The following is a 23,633-nucleotide window of genomic DNA, read 5'->3' as shown; positions in this document are numbered from 1 at the left end:
TGTCACACCTGAAGGCCTTGGGTTTCAACGTCAACTTTGGCAAAAGCATGTTGTTACCCTCCCAGCAGATTTCCTTTATAGGAATATCTCTGGACTCGGCCACCATGTCCGCTCGCCTCTCCCCGGAGAGGGTGGACAGGTTTCTGGCTTGTCTCGGCTCCTTCCGACTGAACCAGGTGGTCAGGTACAAGGAGTGCATGAAGTTGACTGGGCTGATGGCTTCAGCAGTGCAACTTCTGCGTCTGGGCAGGTTTCATATGAGACCTTTCCAGCGGTGGTCACTGGCGCTCAGGATTCCTTCCCTGCAAGGGTACAGGAAGGTGACAGTCAGCCAGGTCTGCATGGACGCTCTGGTCCCATGGAGGGACCAGGCATTGTTGACAAGTGGGGTCTCCATGGGCGAAGTGGTGTCACGCAAGGTGATCACCACAGACGCCAGCCGCTCGGGGTGGGGCGCCACCCACGAGGGGCGCTCAGCCAGGGGTCTTTGGACCCAGGCCATGTTGGAGTACCACATCAACTATCTGGAATTAATGGCGATCTACTTGGCGCTCAAGCATTTCGAACCATTTCTCCGGGGTTGCCATGTCCTGGTCAGGACGGACAACACGGCGGCCCTGTATTATCTCAACAAACAGGGCGGCCTCTCCTCGCGTACGCTGGATCAGCTGGCGCGCGAGATGACCCTCTGGTGCTTGCCTCGGTTGAGGTCCATCAGAGCCTCCCATGTCCCGGGCCTTCAGAACGGCGGCGCCGATCTGTTGTCCAGGGGGGAGCCTCGTTACGAGGATTGGTCTCTCCACCCTGCGGTGGTGAGGCAGATTTTCTCCAGGTTCGGTCGACCGCGAGTCGATCTCTTTGCCTCCCAGGAGAACGCGAAGTGTCCCCTTTACTTTTCAGTGAGGGGACCTTCTCCTCTGGGGATGGACGCGTTTGCTTACGAATGGCCACAAGGTCTTCTCTACGCGTTTCCACCCCTGGAACTGATTCTTCCCACTCTGGAGAGGATCAGATGTTCCAACCAGGAGGTTCTTCTGGTGACACCATCCAGGGGAGTGTGGAGGTCTCTGATCACCCCACTGCTCTCTCAACCCCCTTGGCGGCTTCCCTTGCTCAGGGATCTGCTGCGCCAGGCAGGGGACGAGATCTTCCATCCAGACCCACGGGGCCTAGACCTGTGGGTTTGGCCCGTGAGAGGGAGAACCTGCTTGCAGCAGGCTTCTCACCGATGGTTGTAGCCACTATTCAGAGTGCTAGAGCCCCCTCTACTAGGGCTGTGTATGATGGAAGGTGGAATGCCTTTTTGGACTGGTGTGAGCTACAGGAGCCACCTGTGGTGGCTCATATAGCTTCGGCCCAGAAGGTGTTAGATTTCCTGCAGGACCGCCTGGACCTTGGTCTGGCGTTCTCTACACTGAGGGGTTATTTAGCGGCTATTGATGCCTGCCACCTGGGGGTGGCAGGCAAAGGCCTTTCTAAAATCCCTGAGGTGGTCCAGTTCATGCATGGTGTGGACCATTTGAGACCTGTGACCAGAGCCTTGTTTCCTGTTTGGGATCTACAAGTGGTTCTTGAGGGCCTTTGCAAGGCACCCTTTGAACCGATTGGGAGGACCTCTTTGAAACATTTAAGTTTCAAAACAGCTCTTTTGCTTGCCTTGTCTACGGCTAAGCGTGTGAGCGACCTTCATGCGCTCTCTGTGAGCCCTGATTGTATGAGGTTTCTCAATAATGACTCCAAGGTTCTTCTTAAACCTCATTTGAGTTTTATTCCTAAGAACCGAGTGGTCCCGAAGGAACCTGTTGTTTTGACGGCTTTCCATCCTCCTCCGTTTGCATCAGAGGAGGATAGGCGTCTTCATTGTCTTTGTCCAGTTAGGGCCCTGAAGGCCTACTGTGATAGGACGGTGGACAGCAGGTCTACTTCTCAGCTTTTCGTGGTCATGAATGCCCGTCAATGGAAAGCGGTGTCCAAACCCACTCTGTCGAGATGGCTTGTGGATGCTATTAGGTTGGCTTACACCCGGTCTGGGTCTGAAGTGCCGGAAGCACTTAAGGCCCACAGTACTAGGGGTGTGTCTACCTCTTGGGCTTTGTCCAAAGGTGTCTCCGTTGAGGAGATTTGTGCAGCGGCGAATTGGTCTTCGCCGTCCACCTTTGCGACCTACTATCACCTGGACGTTGCGCCTTCTGCTATGGCGCATACGGTTCTGGGTGCTGCTGCCCTTCCTACTATGTAGTGGGGCGGCTCTCTCCCCTTCCTGAGATAGCATGCTGCTGTCTCTAGGATACGTGGGGGGACCCTGAGTTTTTCCCTTATATTATTGCAATTTTATAAGGTGGACCTGTGTCTGCCCTTAGTGCATAAGGCAGGCCTCGGTCTGTCAGGGTCTTTTTCTGTCTGAACACGCCCAGGCCCTGTGGGTCTGGGTCGGATCAGTCCTGAAAGGGGTCACGTCGGTTGACAGGACCTCCTTTCCGGGTGTGGTCGGTGTGCACGACAGTCTTGTCGGTTCATGACTTCTCGGGGAGTATATGAGTCCCATAGGGGGACCTTGTCTGGAGGTATGACAATAAACGTATAGGTTCCGAACGGAACCATGTTTATTTAATACCGGAGGACAAGGTCCCCCGAATAAAGCCCCTCGGTTCGCTAGTTGCGGGCGCAGAGGTGCGGCTTTAGAGGAAGTTATGATAGCCCGCAGGGCTTTTATACACTCGGGGGCGGCGCCCTCGTTTGTGATTGACAGCCCTACCGACAAATGATATTTCTCGTACGGGAGCTTATGAGTTTTACTCTGTTGCAGCGCCAGATGGCGCTGGTTATCCCATAGGGGGACCTTGTCCTCCGGTATTAAATAAACATGGTTCCGTTCGGAACCTATACGTTTATGGCTGGGTAGGACACAGGCATTCAGTATACTGTGGGGTCTGCTAAAACAGTGGTTCTCAACCTGTGGGTCGGGGCCACCAGGGCGGTCCCCAAATGATTGGGGGGGGGGGGGTAGAGATACAGAGACACAGAGAGAGAGAGATAGTAGGAGAGGGAGAGAGGAAGAGAGAGAGAGAGAGAGAGAGATGTTTGAGTGAAGAGCAGCAGTGGTTATTTTGCTCATAAATGGTCCCTTGCTGTTTGGGGTAATGAGGAAGCCCAGGTGTCTGTCTGCCTGTCTGTCAACAGTCTGCCTCTGGGCAGCATAATACTCTTCAAATACCTGAGCTGGCCATGTTTTTGCGATAACTTTTTCATTTATTTGTAATGTTTTTTGGGGGAAAATGGAAAAAATGTAATACAATAAAAGAAAAATATTAAAAATAAATGAAAAAAGTAATCAAAAAACATGGCCAGCTCATTTATTAGGGGGATAGTATGAGTCACCAGAAAAAAAGAAGGGTGTTTTTGATTAATCTATCATGGTTAAAATGGGTTTGTATAGGAATGGGCCCTGGATGGGGAGTGTCTGATAAAATGAATATCAATTATCTAAATATTGAATCAAGCAAATTAAAAATAGTCTGGGGTGTTCACAAAAGCCTAATTAGACGATAAAATGTTTTTTTTTTTTTTTTTCGTTTTTTTTTCTTTTGGAATATCGCTTTAATAAGCATCAATATCAGTTTAACCACGTTAATCCTGTATACTGTACATCAGCTATTGGGAAATAGATAATCTACAGTACAAGCTCACAACGCGTCACACCCTCCTTAACTTTAAAAGCATATTGAGTTCCATTTTTACAATGTATTTTACCATACATGATTTAGGATTTAGCCATGGCAAGATGTGGGGACGTGTTTCTAGTTTCCACAGCAGGGATTGTACCGTACCTGCACAGTACAGTACTGTGTAGATGTATTTGTTACCCGGGCGACGTTTATAATATAGTGCCTTTATCCAAGGCGCTTTAGAATGATTGTGCATTAGATTCACTCATTCACACACACATTCATACACCGATGGCGGAGGAAACCATGCAAGGCAACAATGTCAGGGACCTAAAAACCAAAATTGTAAGGGGCATTACGTATATTAATGTGTTAATATTCTATTCTCTGTTGATGAATTGAATACATACTGTAGGACACAATGGAAACCGGTCCCCAGGTTTTACTGTACCTCTGTGCGGTTTACATTTTTGACTAATAAAGTATTCAACCAATCAATCAATAAAGCAACGGCACATTCCATCTGGTTCAATTTGCACACTCTCTGAGTTCAATTAATACACACTGATTAGTGCATTAGCTATGGTATACTTTTACAAGGTCAAAATAGGAGGACTTAATATCGCAAACAGTTGCCTGTCGAGTGGCATTCAACTATTTTTAGCCATGATGTGAACTTGATCTTTGGAGGACCTGTCCTTGGAGCAGGCTGCCAGCTGGCTGCCAATTTGAGTGTTAATTTAACCCCAAGAGTACATTTTGTACACTCTCAAGAGTTACAGTACAAATGGATAAATAAACACTGAGATTCAGCTGTGTGCCTCTTTTTAAACCTGCAAAATTATTTCCATACATGCAACAATATGTGTATCGTGTATACGATATTCACACTGTAGTTATTGCTTAGTGGACAGTAGGCTACATAGGCACCTTAAAAGGTAAAGCTGTACTTTATTTATCGCCTTGGGAAAATGTGTTGTCCTCAGAAAAGCCCTCCATCGGCACTTCCAGTCATCTCCATTCTCCATACATCTAGCCAGCCCGTTTGTGCTTTCTGCCCCAGCATCTTTCTTTAGCACATCCACGCAGGTAAGTCCACGTCTTCTTGATCTTGGCAGGGAGTCGATAGCAGTGACCAGCTAGTCTCATTCTCCTGATTGCCATCTTCTCTGATACACTTGGCAGCCCCCCTTGCAGACCGCTTGTTGGTAATGTGTTTGTCCTGTTTGATGTTCAGTAGCACACACTGCATTCTGGTAGCATGTCTGTAGGGCACGCATCAGTGACCAGCATTCACAGCCATGAAGGACTCCACAGTCACAGAAAAGAATCTTGAATTCAAAAGCTCTTTCTTCATTTTATGGTCCTGCTCTGTGGAGCTCAGCTGGCCCGTGCGCCCATGTATTTAAAGTAATTGACCTCCTTTAGCGCAGTGACCCCTATCGTTGTTAGGGACGGATATTCTTGGGGATATTATAGGTTATGGACTGACTTTTCTTTGCATTTAGCAGACCATCTTTGGCACACTCTAACTCTGGTCTAAAGCTTTAGCTGTTCTACTTGATTAGATAGCAGGCAGATGTCATCGGTGTAGTCCAGACGTGTCAGCCTTCCTGCAGGGTGTCTAAAAGAACTTCTGGGAGTAACAGCGAAGCAGAGTTCCTGCTCCTATCCTCTAATAGCCATTTCTTAGGGCGTAGTCCAGAACTATTACAAAAAGGAAGGGGGCGATCGAGGGTGTCTCCCTGCAGCACTCCGGTTTGGATGTCAAACTTCTCGCCGTTACCGTCTGGCGTTATCACTTTGGCTCTTGTTCCCGTGTACATGTTCCCAATGGCTCGGAGTAGCTTAGAAGGAACATCCCAGGCCTTGAGTATTTTCACCAGCATTCCTCTGTGTATACATAGAGCCCGATTCCTCCTTCAAGTTGATGAAGCACAACACTGTTAGGTTGTTCATCTTCAGCTCTTAGGGCAAGGATTTGTGCTCAGGTGGTTCTCGCCACTCGAAATCCATTTAGGTTTTCTCCGAGATAGGGGTTGATAGCGCTCCGTATCGGGCAGTTTAAAATTTGTGTGGGAGTTTATAAAGGGATTTCGGATACACAGCAGTTTGCGGTTGCTAATCTTGGAGTCCAATTTCTTTTTTATTCTTCGTTCACCGGAGGAATGCAAGAAGATATTCTTTCCCCCAAGGCTTCACAGGGTGAGTAGACTGATAGAGAAAAAAGTCACTTTTGGAGTGAAGAATATCTTTAACCCTCTAAGGCCCACGGTTGTAATATTACAACGTTTGTATTTTATCCAAAAAAAGGTTTAAATCATTTTATTTTAGCTCCCCCTACCACCTAAACACCACCATTGGATTCTATTGTTTAGTATTACAATGCCATTGGCCACAATATTTGCATATAAATACCCCCCACAGGGGCTGACATTCACACCCGCCACACCCGCTGAAATTCCAGAGTTTTGACGAACAACATCTCACTTTTTCATGGAAGCTATACCTCAAAAAAACATAAGTAAAATGCCTGTACTATTCTTTTTGGTGATCATTAGAATGTCTAGAACATGTACATATGTTATTATTTTGAAAAATATCCCCCATATGTAAATTAGAGCATGATTTATGATTTTTGATTTATGGCTATAAAATCTTACAAAAACATTTTTTTGAAAAAAACATTACATTTTCCTCTTAATAGGACTCCTACAACACCATCTGATTTTTTTCAATTTTTTATTTCAAGTATTTCTTAATGCGGGCCTTAGAGGGTTAACTGCATTATGTATGTGCTTGAGTTGTGAATATGTTGGGAGCAGTGGTTCCCAAACTTTTTAGCTCGAGACCCAAGAGAACCAAAAAATAAGATTCTTCCTGTCCCGGACCCAAAGTAAACGGCTGACCGACAAAGCCTGTGAGCTTGTAGATCTGTTATTTTCACAACTTTTTAATGGAAAACATCAGATTTTTACTTACTTTTGCAAAATGTTGGAATTGTTTTAAAAGATGAAAAGTTTAGATTTTTTGTTTAAATCTTCTGAAATAATATATACTTTTTTATGTAGGAAACGGAAATATTTTTTATCGTGATATTTAATCGTGACCCATAAAAATTGGTCCACGACCCAAAGGTCCCAATTTACAATCAATACAACACTAGTCAGGACATATTATCAGAATAATGTTAAATCTGGGAATAAATTCCTTACCAAGAAATGTCTTCACCAATGTGTTTGTAAACACATTGTCTTGTAACACATCTAACAAAGTTTGAAATTCAAAAACCCTAGGAGAATACAGGGGAAAAAAAGATTGGCATTCTGACTGCTTTAAGTAGCATGTGAGAGGTCAAACTAGGGTTTGTTCATGATTCAGAATCCATTGCAAGCATTTGCTTTGCACAAAAAAAAAACAATTTCTTTGGCTAAAAACGGCCCCACAAAACTATGGTTTACTGATGAGTCATCACTTTTCACAGTTTTTTGGAGAAGACATTTTTTATTAAGGAATTTATTCACAGATTTTATTAATATCCCCGACTATACATCAAATGCATAGAAATAGTATAAGAAAAAACGTAGACCAGACCAACCATTAAAAACCTTATAAAATAAAATAAACATACTGTACAAAATGTTATCTAAATTATATGTATGGTCATTGAGGGTAGGCAAGAGCTACGGTAAGTGCTATGGGCTAAGGTGGAGTCTGAAGAGGCGAGTCTTCAGACCACGGCAGAAGCTAGGGAGTGAGTCTGCAGTTCTAATTGCAATGGGGAGTTTATTCCACAGTTTGGGGGCCAGGAGGGTGAAGAGCCTTGGACGAGTGGATTGTTGTCCTGGGGTCCTTAGTACAATAGATAATTAATAATTCACTATTTGTTGACATTGTTTATGTAATTTATCTGTGCAGAATACAATGTTAAAGGAAGGATACTCTTGAATACAAATGAGTTATGATCTAACATTGTTTCCTGAAGAAACAGGTAAACACATTTCCTTCATTACAGACACAAGATTGATATTGGAACATTTTCATACACGCTAGCACACACAGTTGCTCACACGCGCGCGCGCGCACACACACACACATAATGAAAGTCGAAGACTAATCAACATGCCTCGGAGGTTAAGCAGTCACCTCAAATTCCAAGCACTTACTCAGCGACAAAATGAATTACTCCACAATTAATATTTTGGCCTCTGATCTGACAGTGATATCTCATTTCACCAATATCGCAGAGCGTTTCCAGTTAAGTACCGTATTCTCACTTAAAGCAACAACTGCCCTCATCATCTTAACCCCCGACACCCGTCCATTTTAATCCATTCCGACCTCAGAATTGCATTTGTCACAGTAGATCATGGGTGGCCATCACATCACAGGCCCAGCATAATATAAGGTTGGCTTCGATCCAACCTTACAATTGGTGATACATCATCAGCCACAGGAAGCCCACAGGACTCAATCATATTCTCACTCTGCACACCCACACTGCTTTTTTTTTTTTCAATGAGTGAATCCTACCCGGGTTTGTGTAAAATAATTTAAAAGTGGTGAGGTAACTGTAGTGTATTGTAAATCACAGGCCAATTTGATATAAAGTGATATCCATTCATGGAAAATCCCCAATAGAAAAGTGTATGTATATTAATTAAGTGTGTGTTTAAGTATACATATTTGCGAGATTATCTATTAGAGAAGGGCTGCTAAGTCTGTATGCTTATAATGTAGTATGCTCCCTCCAACCAGGCTAGGTGAAATAGCACATGGCTGAACCGTGTAATGGCTAGAGACTATTATCATCTAGTCATCGCATATAGTCATTTCACATTACTTTCTCCTCACTGGCTGGCCCCATAGCCAAATATGGCCACATTCATACCCACATACAACTATCATCATCCTACTTGTGCGTGCTGCTGGTGCAAGTCAAAATCAAAGAAATTCCATAAATAAAAAATATATACAATACTTAAGAAGTAGTGAAAATAGCTCAAGCTCACGTGACGTGTTGTGTGCTTGTAGATCTGCTTCACTCATTTGGGTTCCAGGCAAACGTCTATTTAATTTTGGGTCTTGCGCTAAAAGGTTGGGAACCACTGGTGCAGAGGCCTGAAAATAGTATAGTTTGTGTTTAAATCAGTAAAATAAAATAAAAAGGTCTATATATATATGTGTATTCAAGTAAATAATGATAGATTACAGATATCCAGACATCCACAGGCTCAGGACATGGCCCAATGACCTTTACTGGAAACAATGAGACAATGAACTCGCTTGAGTATTTACACATCCTGAATCATTAAAACCCATTCATCTGTATGGATAGGAGAAAAAGCTGGGCTGCCAAGGATGGAATGATGGCCTGAAGGTCACAGAGAATGACCTTTAAACAAATGTGTTCCCCCGTGACCCCGACGCTGAGTGATGGCGCGAGCAAAAATATCTCCTCAGGGTTCAAATTAGCTTCACACTGCGTATCAAGTCCACTCTGTGTGCAGCTCTGACAGTAGCCAGGGCTGCCTCGTATAAGAGATCTTGCATCGTTTTCTCCAGTATATAAAAAAAGGTGAAATAAAAAATAAAGTCATGTTTGACACATGTTCTTTCGGTTAAGGAAGACGAGATAATGCATCTCAAGAGGTTTGTCCTCAAATCAAATTTCAAAATAAAGGTCAAGGTAAGGATATGGGGTTAACCACCTAAATCCCATATGGTTGAGCGGAGTCCCTCTGGGCTCTATGCTAGTAGTGTTCTTTTTTTCTGTTATTGTGGGGAAAGCTTCTGCTGAAAATAGCAGATCGAAAACCTTGTCGATCTGTTATTTTCTGGTAAGGCCTTACACACAATGGTTACAATAAAGCAAGGGTTTGTGGTGAGGTTAACCACGTAACCCCTATATGGCATGCCGAATAACAACAACAGACGATCTACAAGCTCGCTATTTTCACTATTTTAGAGATTCCTTTTGAGCAGTGCCTACCGCTCCAACATTTGACTGAGTGTGTATGTCCATATGTCTGTCCATATGTATGAGCAGCCTGAGGCACAGCTCACTCCCACTGGGTGGGATTTCTTATTCTCAGAATGTTTGGAAATTGACGCAAAATACGGATGAAAAGTCATTCAATAGGATCACCACGGATCGCACTTTGTCCCCATGGTCCACATCCCGTTGCCATCAACTGTAGGCTATACGTGAAAGGGCATGATCAGATTGATCACCATCAGAATGTGGATGCCAAAATTACTCGATTAACTGACAAAATATGACTGAAAATGGGCTGCACAGGCACTACATAACACACACAGATGCAAGTGAGTTCGAAAGAAAGAAAGAAAGAAAGAAAGAAAGAAAGAAGCAAGCATCCGTCTACTGTGGCAGAATGGAGGCTTAAAAAGCTGATATCCAAACAAATCTGCATGACCGCATCCGAGTCCTCACTCAGCAATGTACTGTACATACATATTACACAAAGCTACAACATTAGGATCCAACTGTCAGTGAAACGGCAGCTTTAGGTTTGTTTTTTCCCCTAAACGTGTGCTATTGTGTGGGCATGCAGTCAGCACTGACCTTTTCCTCCAGACTAATCAAATTAAAGTGAACCAGTCCAATACCATAAAAAGGGCACTGGGCAGGGCTGACCTTCCTCACCCTTTAGACTGCTGTCTGTGGGCAGTGATGATGGTGGGGCGGCGTGCCGTGCACAGATGCATTCACATGTTTGCAATTGTGGTGCACGCACGCACGCACGCACGCACGCACGCACGCACGCACACACGCACACACACACGCACACACACACGCACACACACACGCACAGTTTAGCAGCTCCTAACCCCACCCCAGACGTTTCCTTGGAAAGAGGCTTCTCTAAAGATAGGTGGGACACAGGAGGTAAATACAGCATGGTTTACAGTCATTGAGCCTTCATTTTCTCTCAGAATGAAGGACGACATATGGACAGGCATAGCCATAGCCAGCAGTGTGATGATTACAGAAGCCTGGCAGGGATATGGGCCATCCATCAAAGTCGGCACATCCACAGTAGATGACTAGCACCATGCCAATGCAGTCTGCGCTTTAATATGAAGATGTTTTTTGTTGTTCTTGGGGTAGTAGACTACATTTACACATACCTAGATTTCATCATCTGCTTTTTCCCCATCTTAACTATTAGGAGCAGTGGGCAACTATTGATGAGATTTAAATCAAGGGTGTGAGCATGACGCCAACTCGTTTCAAACAATACTGACATTTCTTACTGGTGCACAAGTCTGGAAAGTAACTTTACAAATCCCTAACAGAGAACAGCACTGTTCTCAATCTGTTCGCCGGGACCCACATGGCAGTTCAATTTTGGGGCAGGGGGTTCCCAGTTCAAATAAACAGTTCAAATTTGAAAAGTTGAGAACCACCTAGGGTTACATGTGTCGATCAAGGAGGACACACAGCGGGAAGAGCTGGGGATCAAACGGAGAACCTTTCCAGGCGACCGCTCTATCTCCTGCAACAGTATGTCTGAGCCGGGGGGTTAGATCTTCCCCTGCTGAGCGCCAACAGTCAGACAGTGTTTACCAAGGCACTTTGCCGGCTCGTACAAGTTGAAAAGCCCCAGGATGTTTTCACCCCGTTTAGGATGCACAACGCGTCGAGTTCGGTTATTGCTCAAAGTTCTTAAAGAAACCAAATTAATGCATTCAAATTCAGCCAGTATGCAGATAGCTGCTGCGATGACAACATTTAATTACATTTTGCATTGAGTCGAAAGAACTGGCTCCTACATAAATGTAATATTTACACGTCCCCCACTGATTCTTTTGGTAAGGAACCTGTCGGAACGGCGATTATACTCATCCATCACCGTGACATGTGTTATTCTCTGGTGCATACAAACGCAGCGGAGCTATCGCACAACGAGGGATCTCATGAAGACAGCACATGAAGGTACCCCCGTGGAGGGGATACCAAAGAGAGGCGTGTGCAGATGGTACCGTTTATCCTGGTACACGTCTCTGTCACCTGCAGCAACCACGAGGTTTGATGTGCCACAAACGACACTTTTGAGATAAAAGTGTGCATCACTGGAGGGTGTTTTAAAATAGTATATCGTCGTTGTCGGGTGGAAACCTCGTATCTCCAAGTTCTCTCGCAAAGTAAAGCCCTGCTTTATCGTACAAGGTGTGTGTGCTTGTAGATCGGCTGTTTTCACTCGTTTAAATCATTTTTAAAATGCAAAACGAACGGTTTTGGACATACAAGGTTTTCACCCGACAATGACGATATTTTGCTGTTAAAAGCAGCAAACAGACAGACACGCACGCGCGCGCACACACACACACACACACACACACACACACAAAACATTGTCCTCACATGCAACAGACAGACAGAGAGATTGAGGGAGCCAAGGTGTGCCTCCTGAGTCCTGGTAGAGATTTGGACTCCACTTTCTGGTTTGATTGCATGCTGTGTGCACCTGCGCCCCTAAAACCCTTGTAGTCTCTCTGCGCTATGGTAAATGGAGTTTGTTGTATACGTGTTGGAGCGCATACTGTTTTGGTTGTCACTCCTCATTATATCTGTACCCGTTGTTTGTTTTACCAGCCAGCACCTGCTGCTGTGCTCATAACTCTTTGAACCTGCATCCCACCTGTGTGTTCTGGCCTTAGGTCTTCATACCACTCGGCCTGACAAAACAACAGAAAACTGACAAAGGATCTGAGATAACAAACATATGCCGTTACTTATTCTAAAAGGAAAATATGAAATGCTATTCAATAGTACTAAGTATGAAAAACCACAAGGCATTCTTAGATATTCCTTTTGAGCAGTGCCTACCGCTCCAACATTTGACTGAGTGTGTACTGTATGTCCATATGTCTGTCCATATGTATGAGCAGCCTGAGGCACCCACCGCTCACTCTGGGTTGGATTTCTTATTCTCAGAATGTTTGGAAATTGACGCAATGGTCCACATCCCGTTGCCATCAACTGTATATGTGAAAGGGCATGATCACCATCAGAATGTGGATGCCAAAAGTACTCGATCACAAGGCAGCTTGTCTCCCCTGTCTTTCTCATGTGGTTTGATTACTTCACTTTCTGGGCCAGAGGTTTTGTTCAGTGGTTTTATTTTGTGGCTGCCTCCATGGTCTCTCTGATCTTTATGTCCTCATACTGCAACTCCTGCTCGTGCAAAGTTGGCCTCCGCTCTGGCATTGCCCTAATCTTCCTCCACCTCTGCCTTTTTCTTCGCCTCAGTGTTTTCATTATGGGTATTCGTAAGGCCAATAAGCTGGATGTTCTATAGGGTTGTGAGGTTGCAGTACTTTCGGCCATCCAGGCAAGACCTTCAGCGAGATGTCCCAAGGTGCCTTTTTAAAAACTAGTTGCTCGCTCTCTCGCTCTCTCTCTCTCTCTCTCTCTCTCTCTCTCTCTCTCTCTCTCTCTCTCTCTCTCTCTCTCTCTCTCTCTCTCTCTCTCTCTCTCTCTCTCTCTCTCTCTCTCTCTCTCTCTCTCTCTCTCTCTCTCTCTCTCTCTCTCTCTCATTTTCAATGCCTGGCACTCAGCCACACAGGGGAGGGGAGGAAGGACATACACAATGACTGCCATTAGAGACTCATGACCTTGGGACATATTTAAACCTTGAAAAGGTGCTTTAAAATGAAATGAAATGTCATTTATTTTCTCACATTTAGACAGTTTCATTAAATTTGATCATTTCACCAGAATGTGATTATACGTATTGGTGATATCGAAACATGAGAATAGTCACTCATTACATAATTCAAAGTGAATTGCACAGATACACTAAACCACATCATCTCTTTGAAAACCACTGCACTAAAGTGCACATCCTCAGTGTTTAAATCAACTATTCGTACACTTTTTGAGTTGAATGAAACACTCAGGATTTGACAGGATTTGTGTGGAAGCCTGCCGCTTATCAAGCGCACCACTGCCTTCCATTTGTATAAATCCATCTGAATGGCAATATTCCACATTAAACAGCCAGCTGCCAGGTATCAAAAATGAACAGCGTGAAGAAGGAAAAGAAGAGATGCAGAGAAAAGCAATTTTAAGCTGAAAGTTTTTTTTTTTTCTTCGCTCCCGAAAATCCATCGCCTATATAATGCAAAGGGCAGCACCCCACCGGAACCAGCACAGAGTTGGGAACACGTGATGAGAAAGAAATGAGAGCGAGTTATTGTGCCTGCAGAATAAGGCCCAGAAACTCTGAAAAACTGAGTGGAGAAAAAGAGAAATAAGCAAGTCACCGTCATTTCTCTTTCCACAACGTCATTCAGCCATCTATTTTTACGGCATGCCACTGAAGCGTTCAGCCATTTAGAAGAGTGATTCTCAAACCAGTTTGATATGCATTCAGTGCAGAGTCCAGCACCCGCCCCGTCTGTCATTAATGAGATCCGTGGACAGACCCGCTGCCCGCGAAACTAGATCCGCCCCGCCAATCAAAAAAAATAAAATATATTCCGCCCGTTTTCACCCGTCAAAAGGGGGTACCCGTCGGGCCCGTTGCAGGACTCTGATTCAGTCATGGACCACCATTTGATAAACATTTTTTTAAATCTCTGAGACCACAAACTACCCTGTAAAATGCCAACTCCGAGAGTGTAGAAATGGAACCCACTGAACACACTGTGGAACCCACTGAGTGACGTAATCAATATGATGACACAGATACACAGGGAAACCCTGTCTCTTCTGCTCTTTATACCTTGTCAATAAATGAGGCCTCACAACAACAATCGTCAAAATAAATCAAATGTGTAACTTTATTAGGCTACATAACTTTACATACACGACACAAGCTCAATTATGCCCCTGGATGTTGGATTTTACTGTGCAGCAACTAATAGCATCCAGGATCACTATCCTGGGCTAATTGTGTGTGTGTGTGTGTGTGTGTGTGTGTGTGTGTGTGTGTGTGTGTGTGTGTGTGTGTGTGTGTGTGTCTGTGTGTGTGTGTGTGTGTGTGTGTGTGTGTGTGTGTGTGTGTGTGTGTGTGTGTGTGTGTGTGTGTGTGTGTGTGTGTGTGCGTGCGTGCGTGTGTGTGTGCGCACATGGGCGGGCGTGCACGCATGCCTGTTCAGGCCCACAAATAAGCCACCACAGCACTTAAACGGCCAGATCTCTAACGGGCGTGCAGAGACTACATGGAGCATAAGTCCGTCAGCATATGGCCTTGCAGCCTCTGCTGGCTGGGTACTTGTCCATGTCATTATGACAGGCACATTAAATGCTCCATATCACAAGAAGTGCCAGCGTTTCTTCCACTATAGGGTGTTGGAATGCTGGGGTTCTTCAGCCTCTGTATACAATTTACATGCCTAAATTTACAATTTAGGCATTTAGCAGACACTCTTAATCCAGAGCGATTTACAATAAGCAAGGTAATACATCAATACATCAACATCAATTTGAAATGCATAGAAATATCAATCCAGAAAAAATAACAAATAAATAACGTAAGTAGACCAAGCACCTAATCAGTAAAAAACGTTATATAAAACCTAAGAATGCTATCTAGCCTTCATGTATGATCATTGAGGGTAGGCGAGTGCTACGGTAAGTGCTATGGGCTTAGGTGGAGTCTGAAGAGGTGAGTCCTCAGGCCACAGGGGAAGCTAGGGAGTAAGTCTGTCATTCTAAGTGCGACAGGGAATTTATTCCACAGTTTGGTGTCCAGGAGGGCAAATTGTCTAGGACAAGTGGATTTTTGTCCTGGGGTTTTTAGCGAGGGTTTTGTCAGCATCCCTGTGTTAGCTGATCTGAGTGAACGGGTGGGGTTGTAGGGTTCGATCAGGCTTTGGCAGTATAGAGGTGCCAAACCTTTGGCCGCTTTGAAGGCCAGCATCAGTGTTTTGTATTCTGTGCAGCAACCGGGAGCCAGTGGAGGGAGCGGAGAAGGGGGGAGACGTGAGAATTTTGGTTGGTTGAAGACCAATCGTGCCACGGCATTTTGGATCAGTTGGGGAGGATTAAGTGCACATGCCGGGAGGCCAGTGAGGAGAAAGTTGCAGTAAGTCAAGTTTTGATATGACTTATGTCTGGACTTGATGTATGGGTCCAGCACAGCGTACGTCTCGCATCGGTTCAGTGGACAGAGGGAGGCTTCATTATTCTGTTAAGGCTAGAGAGAGGACAGGACCACCCACCGCTTGAATGCATCGCACTGCATTGGAGAGGAATAGTGTTATGCAACAGCAAAACACAGCGACAATAGCTCCTCTAGAGCAGTGGTTCTCAAACTTTCAGGCCGCGACCCCCAAAATAATCATATTTTAACTGGCAACCCACCCACCCTACGAGCACTAAGAGTTAAGAGCCTCACACACTAAACGCGATGTTGGGTAGGATCAGATGTCGTGCCCGGGGGTTTATCGGTGTTCATTTCAAACGACAGCGATCCTCTGTCTTGCGATCGGGCCCGGTATATCCCGCTGTGCCAAGTGAAATATCTCAGACCATTACAAATGAGACCGACGTCTCGCGATTCTAGCCACCCACGATCTCGGGGGGGGGGGTGGTGCCATGAGAGACGCGACTAGATGAAAATTCCGCCCCCTCAAGAGGGATATTTTTTCTGGCAGTTGATTGAATAAAGAAACAAGGCTCCAGCCTCCACGGATTGAGAAAGTGGCAGCGGTTCTCAAACTATGTGTCCCGACCCAACGTGGGGTCGCGGATGGTGCCATGGGCTCGCACATTGCCGACCAATAGAATAAAAAATAAAGAATGAATAGGTCTATAACCAAGAAACGCTAAAAGTGAAGTCGTTGCGACCAGCGTGAAGCCAACGGACACGTTACCAGCCTACATATAGACCTACTGTGTAGGCTATAACGTGTATTTGCCCCTTTGCTTTTTTTTCCTTTTCTTTGTTTGCGCAGCCTCTTAAAGAGTTTTTTTTTTATATTTAATGGGCCCAACCACCCTATTCTACCACCCTATTCTATCACCTCTCAAAAAAGCCTTTCCCCACACGTGGGGATATATAATATCGTTATTATATTTATAAAAGATAGGCTAATATATTTGGCTTGGTCGGAGTCACAACGGTGAGGTTTGGTCTGACATTTAATTACCTTGAGTGCTGCATCTGTGATGTGATGTAGTCCACATTTTGAAGAATTAATCCGGTTTTAGGTGATATGCAATACCCTGACAGTGTAATGGAACTAAATGAACCATACATGTCCATTTTCCTTTTTGGACAGTTGGTTGAAGGCTTGGATGAGGCGGTGGACCGACAGAGTTCAAGTTTATTAATCTCTCTCTCTTTTTTTTTTTTACTTGGCCTTTGAGCACGGAGAAAGGCTCACCTGAAAGCATTCTCACTGATTAGGCCTACTTTTACCATCACTGCTCAAATTAACTGTTAATCAGCGTGAATACTTTCAGGTGTGTATCTGATCAATAGGAAATTGCGCATTACATTCTGCATGACATCAAAGCGACATGTTGCGTGAGAGTTTGAACTTGAACATGAACGACGCGTCCTCTCCCTTTCCACACACACAGACACACAGACACACACACACACACACACACACACACACACACACACACACACACACACACACACACACACACACACACACACACACACACACACACACACACACACACACACACACACACACACACACATCTAGGTCTGTAGTCAACGAGCCAACGACCCAATTAGCGCAGAAGTCCTGCAGCTGCGGTGTTCTGACTCGCTGACATGACCACTCCACTATCCATTCCTGACATTAAACCATTATAGTATTGAGCCTTCTACATTCCCCTTGCACCTCAAAATAATGGATTACTTCTTCAAAATGCGGACTGGATAAAAAGAGGCAGCAACAGGTAATGAGTTATTCTGATCCAGCAGTGGCAGAGAGCAGCAGACTCCTCTCTCTTTTTTTTGGAGTCCTTTGGCAATCTGTTCCCCGACGCACGTCTGACTGGGCTGGGCTGGGCAGCATATACATTTTTAGAAGTGTCTGTCCACAGGGCTGTGAGCTTGTAGATTTGCTGTTTTCAGCGCATGCAACATATGACCCTAGCGACGCACAGTGAGTGCGGTGCGTTGCACTTGCAACGTGCTGTCACAGCACTGCTGTGAGCTTGTAGATTTGCTGTTTTCAGCGCACCACTGCCATGCAACATAAATGACCAGTTAAGTTGAATAAATAGCAAATAATACCAAACAACCAAACAAATAATAGCCCGGGCTCTTATATAAAACATAATAAGGATAATATTAATTGCAAATAAGAAATAACGGCCCAGGCGCTTGAACCGTGCGCTTATTTGAAACAGGCGTTTCAAATGGTGATTAATATTATCTTTTATAAATATAAAAAATATATTATATATATGGGGAAAGGCTTTCGTGAGGCGATAGAATGCACTGCCTTGTCGCCAAATGACTGCGCAGAAGAAGAAAAAAGAACGCTATAGGCTATAACGTTTTTGAACAAGTGATTACAACATTTTAGGGAGAGAGTAGGCTAAAGTAAAAAGTAAGTAGGCTAATAATAATAATAAAAGTGTAGGCTGTTCTATTGTGAGGTGACCGAATAGCCTACACTCTGCGCAGCCTAAAAAGGGAGGAGCTGGCTTCATATAATCTGAAGCAATCCCGTGAGCTCATTCAGACGACAATAACTGTAAAGGATTCCTACCCGATGACCCGACAATATCAAGCTTTTTTGATATTATCGTGAGTGCTCCCGACGAGTCCCGAGGTCATAAAAAAGCTAATTAACATAATCCGATCGTGTCGGGGTACTGTTCAAGCCCAAGACCGATTCCGGGGCCGACCAAACGATTTTCCCGGGGGGTCCTCCCGAAATCTTGTCGGGGATCCTCGGCCCCGGGTTCGGCTCATTGTGAACGGGCCCTTAAGGCATTACATTGTGTATAACACAGTTCTATTGTGAAAATAGCAGACCTACATGCTCACAAGGTAGATCGGCTATTTTCACAATTTCTGCCTCTAATATTAGACAATTTCATTTTAGAGGTATTAAAAAGTCCTTAAATTGTTACTTTAGATATGTGCAGATACCCTAGATACACATAAACTTTGTTAGTTTGTTTACTGTTGAGTGAGAAAACGTTGTTGCACATTACGTTAATCGGTCCCGACCCACAGGTTGAGAACCACTGCTCTAGAGTTCACAACGTGCTACAATGCAACACCTTGTGAGCTTGTAGATCAGCTATTTTAGTGTACGCGACCCCGTCGTACAATGGAGTACCAATTAAAGCTGCGATCCATAACATCTTTTAACAAAGAGACAAAAAAAATAAGAAAATCCCAGACAAATGAAAAACGTCTAATCTGTATGCAATAAAACTAACACAGCTGGTGGTTGGAGGTCGTCTCCCTGCTCTTGTACAGAGTAATTTAGACCACTACTTGTTGAAAGGACATATTGCTTGAAAGGATTCAGGCACAGTGTAAAGAGAAGAAAACAGCCTACAGCCTTTATGAATACAAGGCAAAAGCCTTGAGGCTGTTTTCACCTTTTCACACTGAGAGCAAGGATCGTCTGTTTTTATCTGATGCTTTATCTTGTCTGATCCAAGAGCTTCTTCCACATTTCTTGACTATGTTTGTATACTTATGTGTCCGCCGAGCATCTGGTTGCTTTGTTTCTACATATTGCTTGAAGCTCAAAGACTTTAGACACACACGCACGCACCCACACACAAAACAAAAGCTTTTTTTTTAACATTTTTATTTCAGTTAAATGTTTAGTCTATTCCATTCTGGTAACTTTTAGTTAAGTATAATAAATACATTCCTATAAAAGGTCTGACCCCTCTTCAACCTCCCACTGGATGACGACAGGAATGTGAAATGTCAGACCGAACCACTTGCAACAGCATTAATTAATAAATATAAAAGTCATAAGAAATACGAGGGCAGAAGATGAGGAGGCGATAAAACATGGTTACAGTGACCATATTACTGGAATAAATGTCACATATTTCATGTGGTATGTCAGAGAGCGAGAGAGCGAGAGTGTGAGTCAGACACAGACAGACAAAAATAGAAAGAAATAAAGTGAACGAAAGAAACACACAGAGAGAGAGAGAGTTAGGTTTACCTTGAGTCCTCCGCACTCGGCGGCCGAGCCTCGGTCCACTCCGGTGATGTAAATGCCCAGGGCGTACTCCATCCCACCACGGACCATCAGACCCAGAGAACGGCCATCGTCCAACACCAGGTTGACCTGAGCAGGGACATGCAGAGAATGTTAAAGAGGCAGGGGCTGAAATTTCTAAAAGGGCCTTTTTGGTGAAAATATTTAAAATAGCAGACCTCCAAGCTCACAACGCGTTGCAGTGCGATATGCGTTGTGAGCTTGGAGGTCATCTATTTTCTGTGCTTATTCATGGTCTGGTAGAGGGCACTTTTTACAGACGGGTAAAAGGGCATTGACTCAAGCCCCCTTTGATGTCTATGTGTGCACGTGCCTACACCTGAGAATGACATAGAGACGGAGAAAGAGAGAGAGAGAGCAAGAACAGAGACACATCCGTGGAGGTTGATAAAAGATAAGGCCGTAACGAAGCAGAAGTTTGGCCTAAAATATATATTGTCACTGTCGAGCAGAAACCTTCTATCTCCTAACTTTTTATTCGTCATTTAATGCCCTATTTTTTTGACGTTTTGGACATACAAGGTTTCAACCCGACAGCGTTGATAATATCCCAGATGTGTAGTCTTTGAAGCAGATGTCTTGGCGAGCTAAATTAAAAATGCAAAGTCCCTGCTGGATCCATGGTGCCGGTTTTTATGAATGAAATGAGGATATAAAACTTGACGCGTGTCAGAAATGATAGTGCCTGGTCTCACACAGTCTTGAACACTATACCGTGTTGTTAGGAACTGATGTAATGAGGAGGTTGATCTGAATGAAGTTCAGAGCAATAATGGAATTAATACACTTTAAGTAGTTTTAAGTGCTTTCACTCTGTACTTGGTCTGCTCTTTTTCCCCTCTACACCAAACCTCTTTGCCGAAAATAGCCGATCTACAAGCTCACAACGCCTTGCAGCGTGAGGGATTGTGAGCTTGTAGATCTGCTATTTTTGGCTAAAGTTCTCAGGATATGGACACAAGGGTTCAAGTGCATGCATATAAAAAAGGAGAAAAAAAGTTTCTATCACAAAGATTTGGAGGACCCCCTGTAGTAACTCCGAGGACCCCCTAGGGGTCCCGAACCCCCCATTGAAGACCCTTGACCTAAGTACTATAGACTGGCAGCTAAATTATGTCATATTTCTACAGATTATGGGCTCACTGTAGCCTCGTTCCTAGCCTTTACTCATCCGCGAGAAGAAAATAATTTGGTCATGACCTAATGCAGAGAGTGTCTATATAGGGGCAGGACTTCATCGAACGTATTTCCCCCAGAAACTATCTGGGTGAAATACCAATCACAACACTTGTTTCATTCACAGAGAATGTAAACAGATTTGTAAACCGTCAGGGTCATTTCCTTGGGCGGTACTTCCACCAAATTCGGGTACTACCGTTTAGACACTCAACCGGCTAGGTCTTACCCAGCGTGAGCTCACTGTATGAATGGTAGTATAATGTCTGTCACAATCAGCCAATCATTTTAGATTGTAAATGTACAGTTTACGTGACTGGAGAAATTCTAAATCATGACCTATGCTTAGTACAGCACATTGGACAGACATCCACATAAACTGCACCCCTCAAGGGTCCAAGCGATTATATACAGTAGCATTCATGACCGAAAGTATAAGGTCACAGGTTCAAGCTTTAGACCAGCCCTGAAATTACTTTTTTTTTTTTTTTTTCTAAAATGTGATAAAGCCACAAAAGCATTTCATAAATATCAGGCTACATTTCACTTAAACGCCAGAGCTTAACTCTGCATGTAAATAAGACTTTTTTTAATTAATGTGAAGAGAAACCTCACATTTTGCAGGTTACATTTTATCTAAAAGGCTGAATTTCTCAGATCTAGTATTTCTGCATGGCATAACTCTATAAGCTATATCTACAAAACTGTTGGGTCAATCAGTTTTTTCAATGACTAGCCCTCAGCTGTGTTTGGTCACCCTTGGTATACTCCCTGAGGGAGTGGAGGAAGTTGCTTGGGATAAGGAAATCTGGAAGTCTCATTTGGAACCGTTACCCCGCGACCGATTCCGGATAAGCGGTTGAAGATGGATGGATGGATGGATGGACGGATGGATGGATGGATGTATCCCCCTCCATTTCTGACTAGAAGAAAATTTCTAACATTATTCTAGAGAATCATAGCATTACAGTTTGCACACACAACACACATTAATATAACCTCACAAGCCAGACCTGCTGTGAATAACTCCCAAGACCTTTTCAAGTATGCAAACCAAACATTCAAGACCCTGCTTCATTAAAGGATCATACCGGTGGTCTGACTCACCGTATACTTGACATCACTGCCAACACATTTTCCAAAGCGTAAGCGTAAGCGTGGTTTGTTTTTTGGAGGATGCAGCCACTTCAATTCAGCTCTGGTATGAAAATCAACTCGTCTTACTGACAGTTATGTTATCGCTGCACTTGATGCAAATTATTGTAAAGAGCAGTCCACACACCAAGCACTATGGCTATAACTATAAAGTTTTAAAAGTCATACTAATCGAAAGTGCTGTTTCCGTAACAAGATATCCTTTGTTGCTGCCCTACATGCCAGCCGGCATAAAGGGCACGTAAGTAAGTAATCCAAAATGGATGGCAAAGACCACACCACAACTATAACGAAGACAGATACGGATATAGTCATAACATTATCGTTGCAGTTATAGTGCTTGCTTGGTGTGGACAGCCCTTATGTTATGGCCACATAACTATATAAAAGTCCCCATCCGTCAAACGGTCAAGTCACTCAGTGCTGCTGTGGGTTGTTGCCAACACAATTGTCAAGAGCTTTTTTGTAATTAAAGCACCAGCACTTTATCGACCACACGCATACACATCAAGTCTATATAGGACATGTGTAGCGCAGCCTTAGGTCTGCTGCTTACCATAAAGTCCTTTATAGCAAGCAGCTTTTTTTATTATAGCGTTGCACCATTTGAGCCACCAAGGGCACAATTAGACAATTTGAAAACACCTGCCATTCAATTAACCGCCTTGCACTGCTCCCTTGAGTCACTCAATTCATTGAGTGAGAGTGCACAAGAATGCTTATAAACGGCTTACATTTGGAAAAAGTGGAAAATGTGCTTCCTCGCCTCCTTCATATGCCAATAGTTGATGCACATGTGCAAGTTTAGATCGATTGGTCAACCAGCTACTGTAGGACAGACAGCAGGTCAGAAGGAGAGAGGTTACGTCCTTTATAGCAAGACTATGGACTAGCTCCCAAAGTCTGTATGTAGTTTGGAGTGCACTCCCAAACTATATGCTGGGCTTTTTTGGGTGTTCTTTTTAGGCAGGGTGTTTGACAGTAGCCATACTTGTGCTGTACTAAAAAAATGTTTTGACTGTACTTCTACTGCTCTTCAGTTTTGTCTAATACAATATTCAATATATCAATCATAAACACTTTTGGCAGAGGAGCGCAGATCACTTGATCCTCCAGGCTGTGTCTGACAACCCTGTCATTTACGACCCGACGTTGAATCAATACCACAACCATGAGAACTCTCTGACACAACGTTCAAGCACAGCAGCAGTTGATCTGTTTGAACGTTGCGGGTGTCAATAAACGCTCTGTGTGAGCAAGCAAAATGGACATAATATCAAAAGCACTCCTCCGCTCATGAAACTCAATGTACTGCCATTGTCTCTGGTGTTGCGAGTGTGCGCGCGCGTGCGTGCTTGCGTGCGTGCTTGCGTGCGTGCATGCATGCGTGTGTGTAGCCCCGAAGCTACAACCACAGTCCTGCTGGTTTAT

General features: G+C 44.1%; 1 protein-coding gene across 1 annotated transcript in view; it reads right to left on the bottom strand.

Moving 5' to 3' along the window:
* whrna (whirlin a) overlaps positions 1–23,633 on the bottom strand; it is a gene marked incomplete at both ends in the record, with an annotated part of 264,691 nt that overhangs the window by 123,404 nt on the left and 117,654 nt on the right. The window contains one exon of the mRNA XM_080742584.1: positions 19,815–19,940. Coding sequence (XP_080598710.1) covers positions 19,815–19,940 — 126 coding nt within the window. The remainder of the gene's footprint in view (positions 1–19,814; positions 19,941–23,633) is intronic.

This window comes from Nannobrachium achirus (genome assembly GCF_963921795.1).
Source record: "Nannobrachium achirus genome assembly, chromosome: 15".
NCBI lineage: Eukaryota > Metazoa > Chordata > Actinopteri > Myctophiformes > Myctophidae > Nannobrachium > Nannobrachium achirus.
This window is presented reverse-complemented; position numbering and strand designations above follow the sequence as displayed.